This window comes from Ictidomys tridecemlineatus, chromosome 4 (assembly GCF_052094955.1).
Source record: "Ictidomys tridecemlineatus isolate mIctTri1 chromosome 4, mIctTri1.hap1, whole genome shotgun sequence".
Lineage (NCBI taxonomy): Eukaryota > Metazoa > Chordata > Mammalia > Rodentia > Sciuridae > Ictidomys > Ictidomys tridecemlineatus.
In genome coordinates, this window is record NC_135480.1 from 204,538,705 (window position 1) to 204,553,942 (window position 15,238).

General features: G+C 55.6%; 1 protein-coding gene across 20 annotated transcripts in view; it reads right to left on the reverse strand.

The window, feature by feature from the left end:
- Positions 1-15,238, reverse strand: part of Fnbp1 (formin binding protein 1) — a 102,888-nt gene that overhangs the window by 44,016 nt on the left and 43,634 nt on the right. For all 20 annotated transcript variants that reach the window (XM_078048463.1, XM_013356675.4, XM_078048479.1 and 17 more), the window contains 4 exons: positions 9,840-9,896; positions 8,852-8,999; positions 1,792-1,854; positions 1,198-1,302 (listed from right to left, as the gene is read on the reverse strand). In XM_078048463.1, coding sequence (XP_077904589.1) covers positions 1,198-1,302; positions 1,792-1,854; positions 8,852-8,999; positions 9,840-9,896 — 373 coding nt within the window. The remainder of the gene's footprint in view (positions 1-1,197; positions 1,303-1,791; positions 1,855-8,851; positions 9,000-9,839; positions 9,897-15,238) is intronic.

A 15,238-nucleotide genomic window follows, 5' to 3' on the forward strand; every position in this document is an offset into this window, starting at 1 on the left:
GAGTTTAGCCCTGGGGTGGGGATCAGGAGGAGGGCAATGTCCGGGAGGGGCCATCAAAGCAGCAGCAGCCCAGCTGCCTAGGACAGAGCCTGCGCCAGGAGGTGCGGCTTCTGTACTTCTTTTTTGGTACTGGGGATTGAAACCAGGGGCACTCAACCATGAAGCCACATCCTCAGACCTTTTCAAATAGTTTTATTTAGAGATAGGGTCTTGCTACGTTACTTAAGCCTTCACTAAACTTTTGAGGCCAGCCTTGAATTTCCAGTCCTCCTGCCTCAGTCTCCTGAGTTGTAGGGATTACAGTTGTCACAGCCACTAGGCCCAGCTTTTATTATTCTTTACATTGTACATATACAGTATTCATTGTGCTTTGTTTTGTGAAGCTGGGAATTGTACTCAGGGCCCCACGACTGACAGGCAAGTGCTCATCCCCATCCCTCGAGATTTTAGGGTTGGAGGCAGGTTTGGTACCAGGGATTGAACCCAGGGGTGCTTTGCCACTGAGTCACATCCCCAGCCCTATTTTGTATTTTATTTAGAGACAGGTCTCACTGAGTTGTCGCCGAGGCTGGCTTTAAACTCATGATCCTCCTGTCTCAGCCTCCAAGCTGCTGGGATTACAGGCATGTGCCACCCGCCTGGTTAAACACCATATCTTGAAGCGAGGAATTTGGCAGAATTGGGCAAATTCTAATTCATGCCATTTTTCAACTAAAGTCATTTCCAACTAATCTGGCAAAAGCAAAGGATGTCTACAAAACCACATGGCTTTCCCCACCGGGAAGCAGGGTCCTGCGGGAACGCGGCTGTTCAACAGGCGGATAGCGTCGAGGCTTTGGGAAACAGGGAAAGGGCTTCCAGGGAAGAAAGGCCTTGGAGCAGCGCAGACCAGCGGCTCGGTGCACAGGGACCTGAGGCGCAGCCCGGCCTCCAGGGGAGGGGCAGCAGCCGGTGGGTGCTTCGAGGCAGCCTGGAAGCAGCCAAGCTCCCCCAGTGGGCAGAAGCACTGCCCAGGCCTCCAGAAACCGTCTTTGAAAAGCCATTAGACGGGCTGCTGCCATCGGCACGGGTCCTGGACCCTGGACAAGCTGAGGCTCCTCGGGATGGAAAACGCCCGACTCTGAGCCCTTCCGTGGCTCATGGGAAAGGGACCGTGGGGCGGGCGCCTGGGGGGGGCGAGGACAGGCGGGGCCTCACCTTCTCCACGTCGGCCTTGGTCACGTTGATGTCCGCGTCCATCTTCTCGAAGTACTGCTGCGCCCGGTCGGCCTCCTTGCAGTCCCGCTCGAACCGCCGCTTGCTCTGCGCCCGGAACACGGAGCCCGTTACCCAGGGGGACACTCTTACCGCCCCCAGCCCCAGCTTTCTGGACTGGTTTCTTGTAGGTCTCCAGAAGCCATTTTAAAATCTGCATTTATTTCCATTAAGACTGTCTCATCTCTGCTCTTCCCACGACTTCTAGAAAAAAGAAACACTCGAGCACTCTGGCTCCACGTGTAATGGAGGTAACGGCTCTGGAAGCAAGTTAAATGGAATTCCAAGGAGAAAAGCCCGCGAAGGCGTCTTTTCGGTGTTTTTGTTTACTTATCTACTTTTGCTCGCTGAGCGATTCAAGCCTGAATCAAACTCGAATCAGAAAAAACCCATAAAGAGTTGCTTTCGGGCTGGGGATACAGCTCCGCTGGTGGAGGCCTGCGTCTCACGCACAAGGGCCTGGGTTCAGCACGAGCGAGGGAGGGAGGGAGGGAGGGGGGGAAGGAGGAATCGCCTTCGCGGTTTGCTTTCACTTACGGACTCAAGCTGCTTCCAGCAGGTCTCCATGTGCTGCTGCGCTTTCCGGCCATCGTGAAAGTTCTGCAAAGGGGAACACTGGGCATCAGTGCCCCGGCCTCACGTGGTCACAGAGAAGACACTTTCCTGCACTTAGGTAATACGGACACCCCCACGTCTGGGATGGGGCTGGGTGTGACTCAGGGTAGAGCGCTGGCCCAGCCACAGTGACGCTGGCGGTGCAACCCCAGCACCCCAAAACCAGTCCACATGGACCACCTAGGACAGGCCTCCAGAGGGAGAGTCGGAAAACCTGGAGAGGGCTCCCTCCAACACTCCAGAACAGCCTGAGGGAGGGGACAGGAGGTCCTCAAGACAGCAGCCACCTGGTCGTTTCAGCTGTTCTGAGGTGTGATCCACATGCCACGGGACGGGCCACCTAAATTGTTTGGGACCACCACGATTGATTTTGTCTCCATTATCTCTAAAGGCTCATCCATGTGGTCACAGTGTCAGGACCTCAGTCCTCTTCATGGTCGGATGACACCCCGCCGTGGGCCAATGCCACACTTCACTTGTCCGTCCGTCCGTCAGAAGATGGACGTTGGTTTGTTCCCAGTTTGGGCCACTGAGAAGGCTGCGGCAAACTCTTGTGTCAAAGCTTCACATGGATGAGCGCTTTCATCATCTACATTGATTGATTGATTGATTGGATCTGCAGGGCTGGGGATGACCTCAGGATCTGGCAAATGCTGAGCCAGCCCCTGCCACTGAGCCACACCCCCAGGCCCTTTAGCCAATCCAGCAGAATTTCCTGGGGGTGGGACCGGTCCTGTGATATGGAGATGTCCAGGTGACCCCAGGCTTGGGGTCTGGGCTTTGGGAGAGGAAGCCCAAAGGCATCAGGTCGGAGGGGGGAGGGCCGGATGCACAGCACTAGTTTGGTCTAAGAGTGGGATTTCTGGGAGACTCCCCCGTGGACAGTCTAATGTGGTGGGCGAGCGGATCTGAGGGTAGGGAAGGGTCAGAGCCAGGGATCCACGCAGAGTCACCAGTGTTGGGTGGCAGGTGCGCAGAGGAGAAGGTAGGTGAAGGAATGACGGGAGCCAAGAGGTCCCCTGGGCACATCCGCTGAGGTCTGAGCTGACCCACAGGTGGAGCCACGTGGCCGGCCGACCTGGGGAGGGCCTGGGGAGGGCTGAGGGGAGCCGGGGCCGGGGCTGGGAAGGACAGTGCTCCTTTATGGGGGACAACCGGGCTCCCTGGGGAGGTCAGGTTTCCCTGCTCCGTCTCTTCCAGCCCAAGGGGAGCCCTGGGACTTCATTATTCAGCTCTCACAGTGGACCCAGGAATGAAAGCGAAAAGCCCAGGAGTCTAAAGCTGGGGATCAAACCCAGCAAGGAAAAGGCTGTGGAAGGAGCAAGAAGCAGAGCTCAGGGCAGGGGAAGCACCCAAAGTAGGAGGAAAGAGGAAGGAGGTCCCGGGACAGGAGGCCGCCGCCAGCAGGGGTGAAAGGGTCCCTGGCAGAAGTCACCTGGGGTCAAAGTCAGCCCTTGCAGTGAGGCGCCTTCCTGGCCCTGGTCCGGTGGCTCCCTCCCCCTGTCGAGGGAACCTGTGGCCCCGGTCCACTTTATGCTCTGAACACAGCCCTTGCTGCTCTGTGGCTGTGACTTACTTTTAGTGAGGACATCTTTCTTCTCCCCCTGCTCGTCCCCAACCTCCCCGCCCCCAATCTCAGGGGACACGGGGTCCCCGTTCTTCCCCATCCTAGACAGAGTTACGACGGGTCCCGGGGCACACACCCACCACACGAACCGAGTCAGACTCTGGGGATGGCACCAGATCTCAGAAATGGCCATTTCCCAGATCAACCAGGAATCACAACTCACCTCCACAGCGGGCCGGGGAGGCAGCCTTGACCACCTCCTCAGAGCCCCTGGTGCCTGCTGGGCGGAACCCAGCCGGGGACAGGAGTCCCCGTTTCTCTTTTGCTAGGAGAGCAATAAACCTGCTTTTCCCCTTTCTCCAAACCGTGTCCTTGCGATGGGATTGGGGTTGGGACGAGGACTGAGCCTTTGGTAACAAGCTGTCCCCATTCCCAAGCGGGACCACAGGGTCCTGAGGTTTGCTGACGGTCTCACTGGAGACTCAGACAGGTGCACCAAGAGGAGGGAGCCGGGAGGCTTCAGAGCTCTGCTTTGTCTCCACGGCAACTCTTATTTTTATTTTTTATTTATTTTTGGTACCAGGGATTGAGCCCAGGGGTGCTGAACCACGGAGCCACATCCCCAGCCGTTTTTTAGATTTTTTAACTTGGAGACTAAAAATATTACAAAAAAATAAATAAAAATAAAACCCCAAACAACAACAGAAAAGCCAAACCCCACGGCCTTCCTGGCCGCGTGGCCCCCGGACCACATCCCTCCAAGCAGAGCCCACCCTGCGGCGGCCTGCACCCCCAGTCCTCCGTGCCAGCCCCTCTGCCTCCTGGGGAGGAGCGGCGTGGAGGGCTGCGCCGCAGATGCACTCGGTGTTCACCAACAAACAATGGCAGAGCTGCGCCTCTGCACAGTGGGCAAGCATTGTCCAGAGGGCCTCCGGCGCCACAGAGAGGGGAATTGTCCTGGGGACGAGATAATAAGAGCTTTGGGAGCGGGAGGAATGAAGTCACCAGAGCCCCCTGCTACCAGGGACCAGGCCCCACTCCTGTGAGGAGATGGCTTTCATTTCTCCCAAATCATGATGGGACTTAAAAAAAGGAATGCCTGATGATATCGCAGGTGACAGCGACAGTTACTTACTTCCATTTTAACTTTAGTCTCCACAGATAAATCACCTTTGGAGATTTGTTTGAAAAAATTCCCAGGGGCCAGGGGAAGCCCAGAGACGGCTCAGCCACAAAATGGAAAAGCACCACAGAGAACGCAAGCCACACAGCGCCCAGGAGATGGAGGAGATGGACCGCCGGAGGCGGGGCGAGCCGCCGAGTGTCCCCGCTGGGCAGAGAGGGTGACACTGGCTCATCCTGCCCCGTTTATGTAGATCAAGCCACTAGTGGTTGAAAAACCAAACCACAGCACTGAGAGCCTTTACACAAATAAGTAGAAGAAATAAGAGAACCAGCACCCAAGTGAGCACGGTCAACCAGCACCCAAGTGAGCACAGTCAACCAGCACCCAAGTGAGCACGGTCAACCAGCACCCAAGTGAGCACGGTCAATCAGCACCCAAGTGAGCACGGTTGACCAGCACCCAAGTGAGCACGGTCGACCAGCACCCAAGTGAGCACGGTCGACCAGCACCCAAGTGAGCACGGTCAACCAGCACCCAAGTGAGCACGGTCAATCAGCACCCAAGTGATCACGGTCAACCAGCACCCTGGTGAACACAGTCAATCAGCACCCAAATGAGCACGGTTGACCAGCACCCAAGTGAGCACGGTCAACCAGCACCCAAGTAAGGACAGTCACCCAGCACCCAAGTGATCACGGTCAACCACACCCTGATGAGCATAGTCAACCAGCACCCTGGTGAGCATAGTCAACCAGCAACCAAGTGAGCATGGTCAACCAGCACCCAAGTGAGCATGGTCAACCAGCACCCTGGTGAGGACAGTCAACTACCAGCCAAGTGAGGACGGTCAAGCAGCTGCGATCCTAACTACAGCTCAGATTCCTCGGATGGAAACAGCCACACAAAGACTTTAATACGGCAAAGAAAGAGGGAGCCTCTAGAAAACAGTCTGTGACAAATACGTTCACTTCCTCCCAACCCACACAGGGTCCTAACACTGGTGGCTCCCGAGCCTCACTTGGGATTGGCGGGATTCATCTAGCTTCAAATCTAGGTGGTGCAGGGGGGATCTATGTGGCCCAGTGACGATGCCCCAGGGCGAGCACCTCAGCCCTGTCCTGTGAGCTATTCACACTCTGCTTAAATCCTTAACCAGCCGGCGCACCTGCAATCCCCTGCCATCCCCGTGACTCAGAGGCTGAGGCAGGAGGATCGCCTGATCGAGGCCAGCTTCGGCAAGTTGGCAAGACTCTGTCTCAAATGATTAAGAAGGGCTGAAGCTGGAGCTCAGTGGTAGGCAATCCCCAGTACTGAAACAGGAAAACACAACAAAACACGAAGCCCGCAATCAGGTCGCTCACCCACTCCTCCCCAGGTGTAAAGCTCCCCCCTCCAAACTGACACGAGGCGCCCCTCACCAGTGGGTTCAGGAGCTCGTGGGGCTCTCAGGACCGTAGCCCCCCTGGCCAGAGCTGGGTCCAGCTCCTTCCCTCACCCACCACTCAGGACCTGGGCACAGCGTGCGCCCCGCTGCTGCAGGAGGAGGGAGGCGGTGGGGGCACTGACAGGTCCCTGTGGTGGGAGAGACAGAAGGGGGCGCCCGGACGGCAGGTGTGGAGAGGGGTCCCTTACCACAGGGCGCTTAGCCACTGGCCACAGCCTCAGGCCTTTGAATTTTTCATTTAGAGGCCGGGGGTCACCAAAGCACTTAGGGCCTCGAGAAGTTGCTGAGGCTGGCCTCGAACTTGAGATCCTCTTGCCTCAGCCTCCCAGGTGGCTAGGATTCCCTGGCTAGTCCTGTAATTTCGGATTTTATAAAATGAACAGAATTCCAAATACAGATGCAAATGACCACAAAAAGGGACCAACAACAGCATGTGAATAGGACAACCCAGTCACAGCGGGGCAAAGGAACAGTAGTAACAGCTGTAACTGAGAAGTGGATGTCAACTGCCCTCTTCCTTGTGCTGGGGACCCCCAGGACTCCATGCTAGGGAAGCGCTCTCCTGCCGCAGACCGGATGGTTCTTTAACGTCTCCGTCCCTTCTTTCATCCCACAGTGTCACGCCAGGCCCTGTCCAGGTACTGAGAACACAAGGGTGGACAAGAAAACCCCTGCTCCATCGAGCTCCCAGGCCAGAGTGGGTGGGAGAAAAACAAGCCGCCAGGGACCCCTGAGCTGCCCGGTGCTGGGAGCAGGCTTGCTCAGCAACAGGGCATGCGCTCAGCCCATGCACAGCCCTGGTTTGACCCAGTACCAAAGCCAAGAGGAGAGAGGAGAGCAGAGGAAGGTCCTGAGAAGGGAGTAGAAATAGAGAAGGTGACATTCCTGGGGAAGAAGTCAGGAGTGAGCTCTGAAATATCTGGGGAAAGGCTTTCCAAGGACCAAAAGGCCAGTGCAAAGGCCCTGGGGCAGGAGCACAAGGCCTGGGCAGGAGCTGCCAGGAGGCATGCAGTCAGAGCAGGGGAATTCAGGGAGGGAGGGGGCTTCCCACCCCGTGACTAACTCCACAAAGGGACCTGGTATTTCCTCCTTAGGTAAGTGCCTGGGTCCTGTTTAGGGAGTTGGCTAAAATGCTGAGCTACAAGGATCGGGGAAGGTCAGCCCCGAGAGGCAGCACTGATCACAGCAATAAACAGGAAGGAGATAGAACTTCCCAAGGTCAGGGGAAGTCCAGGGACCAGGGCAGCAGCCCAGTACCGAGTTCAGATCTACGGTGCCTATGCCATCACTACGTGAGGTGCCCCGTAAAGTAGAACAGGTTCTTCAATGAACCGCCTGGCAGAGGGTGGCACACCCAGGTCCACTGCAGGGGTCCTGTCTCCGCACATGGAGGCTTGGGGCGGTTTGGGGCCCAGAGGTTCCATGGGGAAGGGCTGTCCTGTGTTCAGGACGCCGGCGGCATCCCGGGCCTCTGCTCCCCAGGTTGAAGCAGCCACACCCCAGCTGCCCTCTCTAGTCAATCAGACACGTCTCCAGACAGCAGCAGCCGCTGCTCAAGCAGGAATAAGTAAGAATTCTCCATGGGCCTTGTCTTTCAAACCAACAGGTGATTTTAAAGGAAGGCCTGAGCATACCCTCAGTCCTGAGCTGCATGTCTATAAACTCAGCTGTCCCAGGGCCTTTGCACTGGCTTTCCCTGTGGAAGGCTGAACCCAGGCAAATCCTACTCGCTGTCATGTCTCCTCTTAAGGCCTTAACTGTCAGCTCTCTGGGACCCCCAGGCGTGAGCGTGCCGGGAATTTCCACTGCATGCGTCTCTGCACCTGTCTCCTCACTTTCTAGCAGCTATCACAGTTGCAGTTAAGCAATATTCCTGCCATTATTACTTAGCGAGTCCTCCATTCCAGCAGGAACCAACCTTGTTGGTTGGGGCCTCCACAGCCCTCAGAGAACTACCCTAGATGCCTAGACTCAGTTTGTACTAAAAAGCACGCGAGTGGCCCGCTGTGGGACTTAATGACTAATAGGAAGTCACTCTGCACTTTACAAGCATTTAAAGTGGAATGACAAGGGCCATGGCAGCAAGGGACTCTCAGCCGCAGGGCTGCAGCTCTGGCAGTGCGGCCTCCATGCCTGAGGCCTGGCTTCGTCCTCAGCACCATAAACAAAGGATCCGAAGGCAAAAGCATAACTGTGAGTGTCCTTCAAATGTGCATTTCCCCTCAGGTCAACAACACGTCCACAGGAAGGCCGCGGAGGGGCCGAGGAGCCAAGTCAACACCCGGGAAAGCAGGCGGCAGCAGAGGACATCTTTCTGGGTTTTGACCTCCTTATAAGCATTTTTAAACATTTTTAGGAGTGCCAGGATTGAACCAGGAGGCCTATCTGCTGAGCCCACCCCCAGCCTTTGAATATCTCATTTACAGACAGGATCCCACTGAGTTGCTTAGGGCCTCGCTCAATTGCTGAGGCTGGCTTTGAACTCGTGATCCTCCTGCCTCAGCCTCCAGGCCTTGGAAGCATTTTTGTCGCCTGTTTTGTTCTAACACCGTTTACTCCCCATATGACATCACTCCCCCCGAAGGTGGTGTGTCCAAATACCCTTAATTCCTCACAGGGCCCCGCTCCCGGGCCTTCGGTGGCTTCCTGGCGTCTGCGGGGCCTTTGGAACTGTACGTGAGACCCAGAGGCAGTTTTTAGGGACAGGGCCCGTGCTGTCCACACGATTCTCAAAGGCGCCGTTTCCAACTGACCCCTTCACGTCTCCGTCAGGTTCTAAGTCCTCCAGGGACATTCCAGGGCCTCTGGTTCACCCTGCAGGGGGAGGGGAATGAAGGCGCGTTACCGATTTCCTCTCCTGCTTCAGCTCCTGCACGAAGCGCGCCAGGTCCACGGTGATCTGCGACGTCATGTTCTCCGAGATGACCTCGTGCTGCCCCGCGTAGTCGTTCATCTCGTTCAGGGTGGAAAGAAAGGCCTTGCACGACGTGTACCTAGGGGACAGAGTAGGGCTCCTCACACAGGGCCACCCGGTCTCCCGCTGCTTCCCGCAGGGGAGGCGGTAATTAACGTCAGGTTAATTGTCCTGACCTCCCAGAGGAGCTCGACGATTCATTACACATCGGAGGCTCTCGCCAAAACGGCTCAGAATTAATCGGCAGCAGACGCTGAGACCCGCTGCCCTGGGTGGGCCAGAGCGGCTGGTCAAGGCTCAGTGTGGACACGGTGCCCAGAGTGCTGCGGCACACCGCCCGGACGTGACGGATGCGACGGTCAGAATCAGAGGCAGTGCCTTCCGTCAGTCCACAGCTGAGCTGAGCTGGGCGCGGGGGTGACACTTACAATGCCAGCAGCTCCAGGGGCTGAGACAGAGGGTCACAAGTTCAAGGCCAGCCCCAGCAACTGAGCAAGGCTCTGTCTCAAGATAAAGATGCTGAGGACGCAGCTCAGCGATCAGGCACCCTGGGTTCAACGCCTAGTCCTGGGGGTGGGGGAGCCTCCATGGGGCTGAGAGGGCCAGGTTTCTCGGAGGATGACTAGCTGACAGGAAGTCCTGACATCACAAACCCAAGCCCAACTCCAGGATGTACGCGGCCCATACTTCCTGCACGTGCTTAGACTCTGCCCCCAAACCTGTCCTCGTTGCCTGAACTGAAACAATCTGGAGGAGCCAGTTCCGGTGGCTCAGTGTGAAACAAAGTCAGCTACATCATGTTCTTATCGTTCTCCCCAATTTAAAAACAGACTCAGACAGGAAGATGGAGTCGGCTCGGTCTCATGGGCGTGTGTCCCTCTGCCGTCTAAATGCCACCCACCGTCATCAGCCCACATACTTGTATTCCTCCTCCTCCTTCGAGTTCTTCTTGGGTTGGTATTTCTTCGAAAGATTCCTGGAATAAAAATGCAGACACGTCACCTAGGTAGAAGGGCAATGGAGACATCAGGGCTGACACATGACACGCTCAAAGTCTGGGAAAAAAAAATCACAGGTGTCCACGGGTGAAACCTGTCACTTCCACCATTTTTTCAGCACCTGTGTCAAGGAAACACTCGCGAGAAGCAGCAGATAGACAAGAGCAGGGACTTACCAGCGGCCGCCTGCCTGGACACCTGGACAGCGCCGCCTGCCTGTGGACCCCGACAGCGCGGCCCTCCCTCGTGTGCAGGGGCCTGCGTCTGCAGCACCGAGCTGAGGGACATTTTCCTTACCAGGCCACCATTTCCTCAGGGTCATCCCAAGTCCAGACTGTGCCACATGTTTAAATCAAACACCAAAGTCCACGCCGTGCGTCCGCCCCCCAGGCCCCCAATGGAAAGCTCCTGCTAAGACACTCACCTGGACAGCCTCCCAGCTGCCTCTGTGGGCACTGAGCAAGGCCAGCCCACGTCCCCCAGCGTCCCTGCCCGTCCTAGTGCCCGGCGGGAAGCCCAAATGCTTCCGTCTGTCTGTATTCCGCAGCTTAAGCAAACCCACAGAGAGCAGAACCCTCCCTCTGGTTCTGGGGCTGCCTCTCCTGGGCCCGGCTTGGGCTCTCGGAGGGGAGCAAGGGCCTAGGGGGCCTCCTCCTTTCCCACATCTGCTGCTGCCTGGCCTCCGGCCTCGTCTTCCCCGGCCCTTCCTCTCTCATAGAAGTAACTTTGTGATTTCACACCCTTATTTTTCCATTTCCTCCAAATCTACAGATTGGCCTAAAAAAATATAACACATGTACCACTTTGATCCTGGTACATTTTATATGCAAAATCAATCGAGTCTATGTAAACTTGCAACATGGAAAGAACTTTTTTCTTTTTTTTTCTTTTTGATACTGGGGATTGAACCTAGGGTCACTCGATCACTGAGGTACATCTCCAGCCCTTTTTATGTTGACAAGGGGTTTCAGCCCCAGCTGCCCTCAAACTTGTGATCCTCCTGCCTCGGCCTCCTGAGTCACGGGGAATGGAAGTGTGGGCCGCCACGCCCAGGTGATATTTTCTTACTTATTTATACAAACAGGCACTGAACCCAGGGGTGCTCTGACTCTGATCCACATCCCTGGCCCTTTTATATTCTGAGACAGTGTCTTGCTGAGGCTGACCTTGAACTTGCAATCCTCCAGCCTCAGTGTCTAGAGTCCCTGGGATTACAGGTGTCACCACTGTGCCCAGTCTATACTTTCTTTTCTTTTTTTGTGGTGCTGGAGATCGAACCCAGAGCCTTGTGCACGCAAGACAAGCACTTTACCAACTGAACTGTGTCCTCAGCCCCTGTGCTTTTATTTAAAGACATGGTCTCACTAAGTTGCTTAGGGTCTCGATAAGTCGCTGAGGCTGGCCTTGACCTGCAATCCTCCTGCCTCAATCTCCTGAGTCCCTGGGATTATGGGAGTGTACCAATTTGCCCCACTCTGGAATTTTAAAAAAGACACAATCATTGACACAATAAGCAACTTAGTGATACCATGTCTTTAAATGAAAAGGGCTGGGGGTGTGGCTCAGGTGCCCCTGTGTCTTCCATGTTGTAATCTTACAGACTCAAGGGAGTCACTTGTAAAGATGAATGATGTTCCACGTCTTCTTCCTCTAGTACTCGGCCTCGTGGTTTGCCTGGGGGGGGGGTCCATTTGTCCTCCAGCTGCACTCGAAGGCTGGTTGTGCCCGTCCCCTGGGCCACACTTCTCCGCTGTTCCTTGGGGACAGGAAGGACATCACCCAGGGCTTGGCGGGTGTCTGGGGGTGCTTTTCCTGTCCCAACAGTGTTGCTTCCTTGGCCCTTGGTGGAAAAACCCAGTGCAGCACTGTCCTCGCCCATCCCCTGGTGACGGCTTCCTGCCGGCTCTCGGCGGCCCCCGTCTGCGCTGGCTCCAGGGAACTTCCTTGTCAGGGCTGACCGCCTTCCTGTCCGGCTGCTGGTGGCAGACGGGAGAGCTGCAGGTGACACCTTCCTCAGAGTCCCCTCCTGCAGGTCTCTTCTGTTCCTGGTTTTGTCAGTTGTGTTCACACCACGGTCCCCTTGAGCCTGTCCCTCACCTAACTCGGTGACAACTGCTTTATGTGTGAGTTCCACAGTGGGATGTCGGGGTCCTCGGTCCCCTTTGGGTCTCTCCCGTGGGGGGGCTCCGTGCTGCCCCCGTCACTGTGCAGAGCACCCCCAGGCCTGGCTCTGCTTACTCTCGTGCTTTCTTCCCGGCTGGCTTTGCGGCCTCCACTCCTTCCTTTCTGTCCCCTGTGGCGGGCCGAGTGGCCTTGCTGAGTGGCCTTGCCGTGTCTGACCGGGCCGCGGGATTCCCGAGTCCCACCTGGACAGACCCTGACAGTGTAGGAGCCGGCAGGTGGCTCCCTGTGCGTCCCCTGTGAAGCCCACACGGTGACCCCCGATGCCTGAGGTGGGTGAGGAGGTCTGGCTGGTGAGGGTGTCACAGAGGCACCCCGTTTGGTGACGGTGCCTGTGGGTGCCCCGCGCTTCCTCTCCCTGCTCTGGGCCGTGGCTCCTTCCCGAGGTCCCCCCAAGGCCGAGGGCCCTGGGCTCTGTGTGCTGGGAGCTGGGGACAGGCGGTCAGGGAGGGGTGGACAGGCCCTGGCCCAGCCTCCGGGCCTCCGTCTCTGGAACCCCTCGCAGGCCCCTTGGTGGTGACCCCACTAGGCAAAGGAGTTTCGGGGCCGTGGACGTCCTAGTTCGGGTGATTCCGGGGCGTTCAGCCTGGACGTGGGGCATGGAGAGGCCGGAGGGTGGACGCTGATGTCTGCCTCGGGAGTCTTCCTGCCACCATTTCCTGAGTGTGGCCCTCGGTGGCTTCTGTCTGAACTGATTCAGGACTCGACTCCCTTCCTGTGGCTGAGGGTGGGGTGGGCGTCCTCTCTGGCTGCCCCAGCACCTCCTGTCCCTCTCCCGGGCTCCCTGCCTAAGCGACTTTCTTCATTTGCTTGATTTTCTGCGGCTGAGACTCTCCTGGCTTCTCTTTTCGCCTCTTCTTGTTGGGACACACCATCTTCTGATCGGATGTCTTTTGCCATTTTTTTTTTTTTTTAAATATGTGTTTAGATGTCGATGGACCTTTATTCTATTCATCTATTTACATGTGGTGCTGAGATTCGAACCCAGGGCCTCACACACGCCAGGCACGTGCTCTGCCACTGAGCCCCGGCCCGGGCCCTCTTTTGCCATCTTTATCCAGAAATTTTGTGGTGAGCTTTTAAAACATAAACAAAAGGGAGGAAAAAAATAAAACAAAACAGAAACATTCCTGGCCCCACCCGGGACCTTCTGTTTCAGAGGGTCTGGGACGGGGCCCAAGGATCTCATTCTAAGAAGAACCTCGCGGTCTTTGGGATCACCCAGGTCTGCATCCGGCCCCTGGTGAAGAGTGTGTGTGATGTGTGTGCTCCTCTTCCCCATCATCAGTCCCCTAGACGGCGCCTGAGTGCGGGAGCGCCCAGGCTCCTCAGGCAGACCCCTACATTCAAGGATGATCTGGGGGGGTCTCTTTTTTTATTTACCTTTTTGTTTTTCAAATACTACAAATAAGATGGATCTTTCTTTTCTTTTTTCTTTTCTTTTAGTGGGAGAGATAGCCTTGGGAGGGATATTATTGGGTCCAACCCAAGTTCATTTCTAGATCCCTTTAGCTTTTAGGCTTCTGCTGGCATTTCAAGAGCATATTATTATCCGTGCTTTTAAGAAGCATTTGAACGCTACTTGAAATGCAAACAACGTCAAAGTGATACTCGTTTGTGAAAACGGAATGGTCTTAATGGAACAGTCACCCACAGTGGGTCTTTAATACTGTTTAGGGCTTCACTAGAACAAGGGGCTTTAAAGAGTACACAGTGGTACATGCCTGCTGTCCCAGCAACTCCGGAGGCTGAGGCAGGAGGATCACAAGTTTGAGGCCAACCTCAGCAACTTAACAAGACCTTATCTTAAAAGGAAAAAAAAAGATGACTAGGGATGGAGCTCAGTGCTAGAACACCCTTGGGGTAAATTCTAGTACCACTAAAAAAAAAAAAAAAAAGAGAGAGAGAGACAGACACTGGGGGACGTTGAGGCAGGAGGATCGCTTGAGCCTAGGGATTTGAGATCAGCCTGGGCAATGTAACAAGACACTGTCAAAGGAAAACAAAGTTATGTTAAGACCCTGTCTCAAAATAAAATAATAAAAAGGGCTGGGGCTGCCGCTCCATGGTACTGCAAAACAATACATGAATATAAGTGGACGTTTCCCCCTCTGATGCAGAAAAAAATTGTTTAATGACGGAGCCCCCCGCCCAAAGTCACATTCATTTTTTGACATATTGATATTTCAAGAAAGTATCTGTCACCAAAACTCCAGCGGTGCTGGCTTTTCTGTTCCTTGAACATGTTCTGACCTCGGGGCCTTGGCACCTGCTCTCCCTCCACCTGGAGGAGTGCCTGCCCCTCCTGTGCCCGGCTCCCTCTAGTCCTTCAGTCCTGACGCAGTGGCTCCTCCGTGTGCCACCCGTCCCCGTCACCCTCCGTCACATCACTGGTTTTACTTATCTGGGATGACAAATCTTTACATTTGATTCTTCACCCCACCCCCTGGGATTGAACCCAGGGAGCTTAACTTAACCACTGAGCCACATCCCCAGCCCTTTAAAAAAAAACAAACGAGCAAACAAAAAAACCATTTACTTTTTAGTTGTAGGTGGACACAATACCTTTATTTTATTTTCATGTCATGTCCAGGATCGAGAACCCAGTGCCCCATGCATGCTAGGCGAGCGCTGTACCTCTGAGCCCCAGCCTCAGCCGCTCCCCAGTCCTTTTTTAAAATGTTTTTATTTAGAGACAGGGTCTTGCTAAGTTGCTCAGGGCCTCACTAAGCTGCTGAGGCTGGCTTTGATCCAGCGATCCTCCTGCCTCAGCCTCCTGAGTCTCTGGGATTGCGGGCGAGCTCCACCTGCCCAGCTCCACTGAATCCTGTGAAGGTGACTCCCAGGCGCAGCACTCCTTCCTGAGCGTCCCCAGGGACTGCAGCTGCTGGTGCCTCCTCAGAGGTCACACCTTTTGTGCTCCAAGCCCCACCGGCTCCTGGGCCTGATGACCAGGTGGTGACAGGTACCTCCACCCTGTGCCCTGCGGCTTCCCCCTTGCTATGAACATTTGCTCTCTGTGTCAGGCCCTGCACCACACGAGAAGGCTCACCAGCCAACCCTGCTCCAAGAGCCCTGGGGCTTGCTCCAGGCAGGAGGAAAGTAGGAGCCAGCAAACACAGATGTATGCACTAGATAC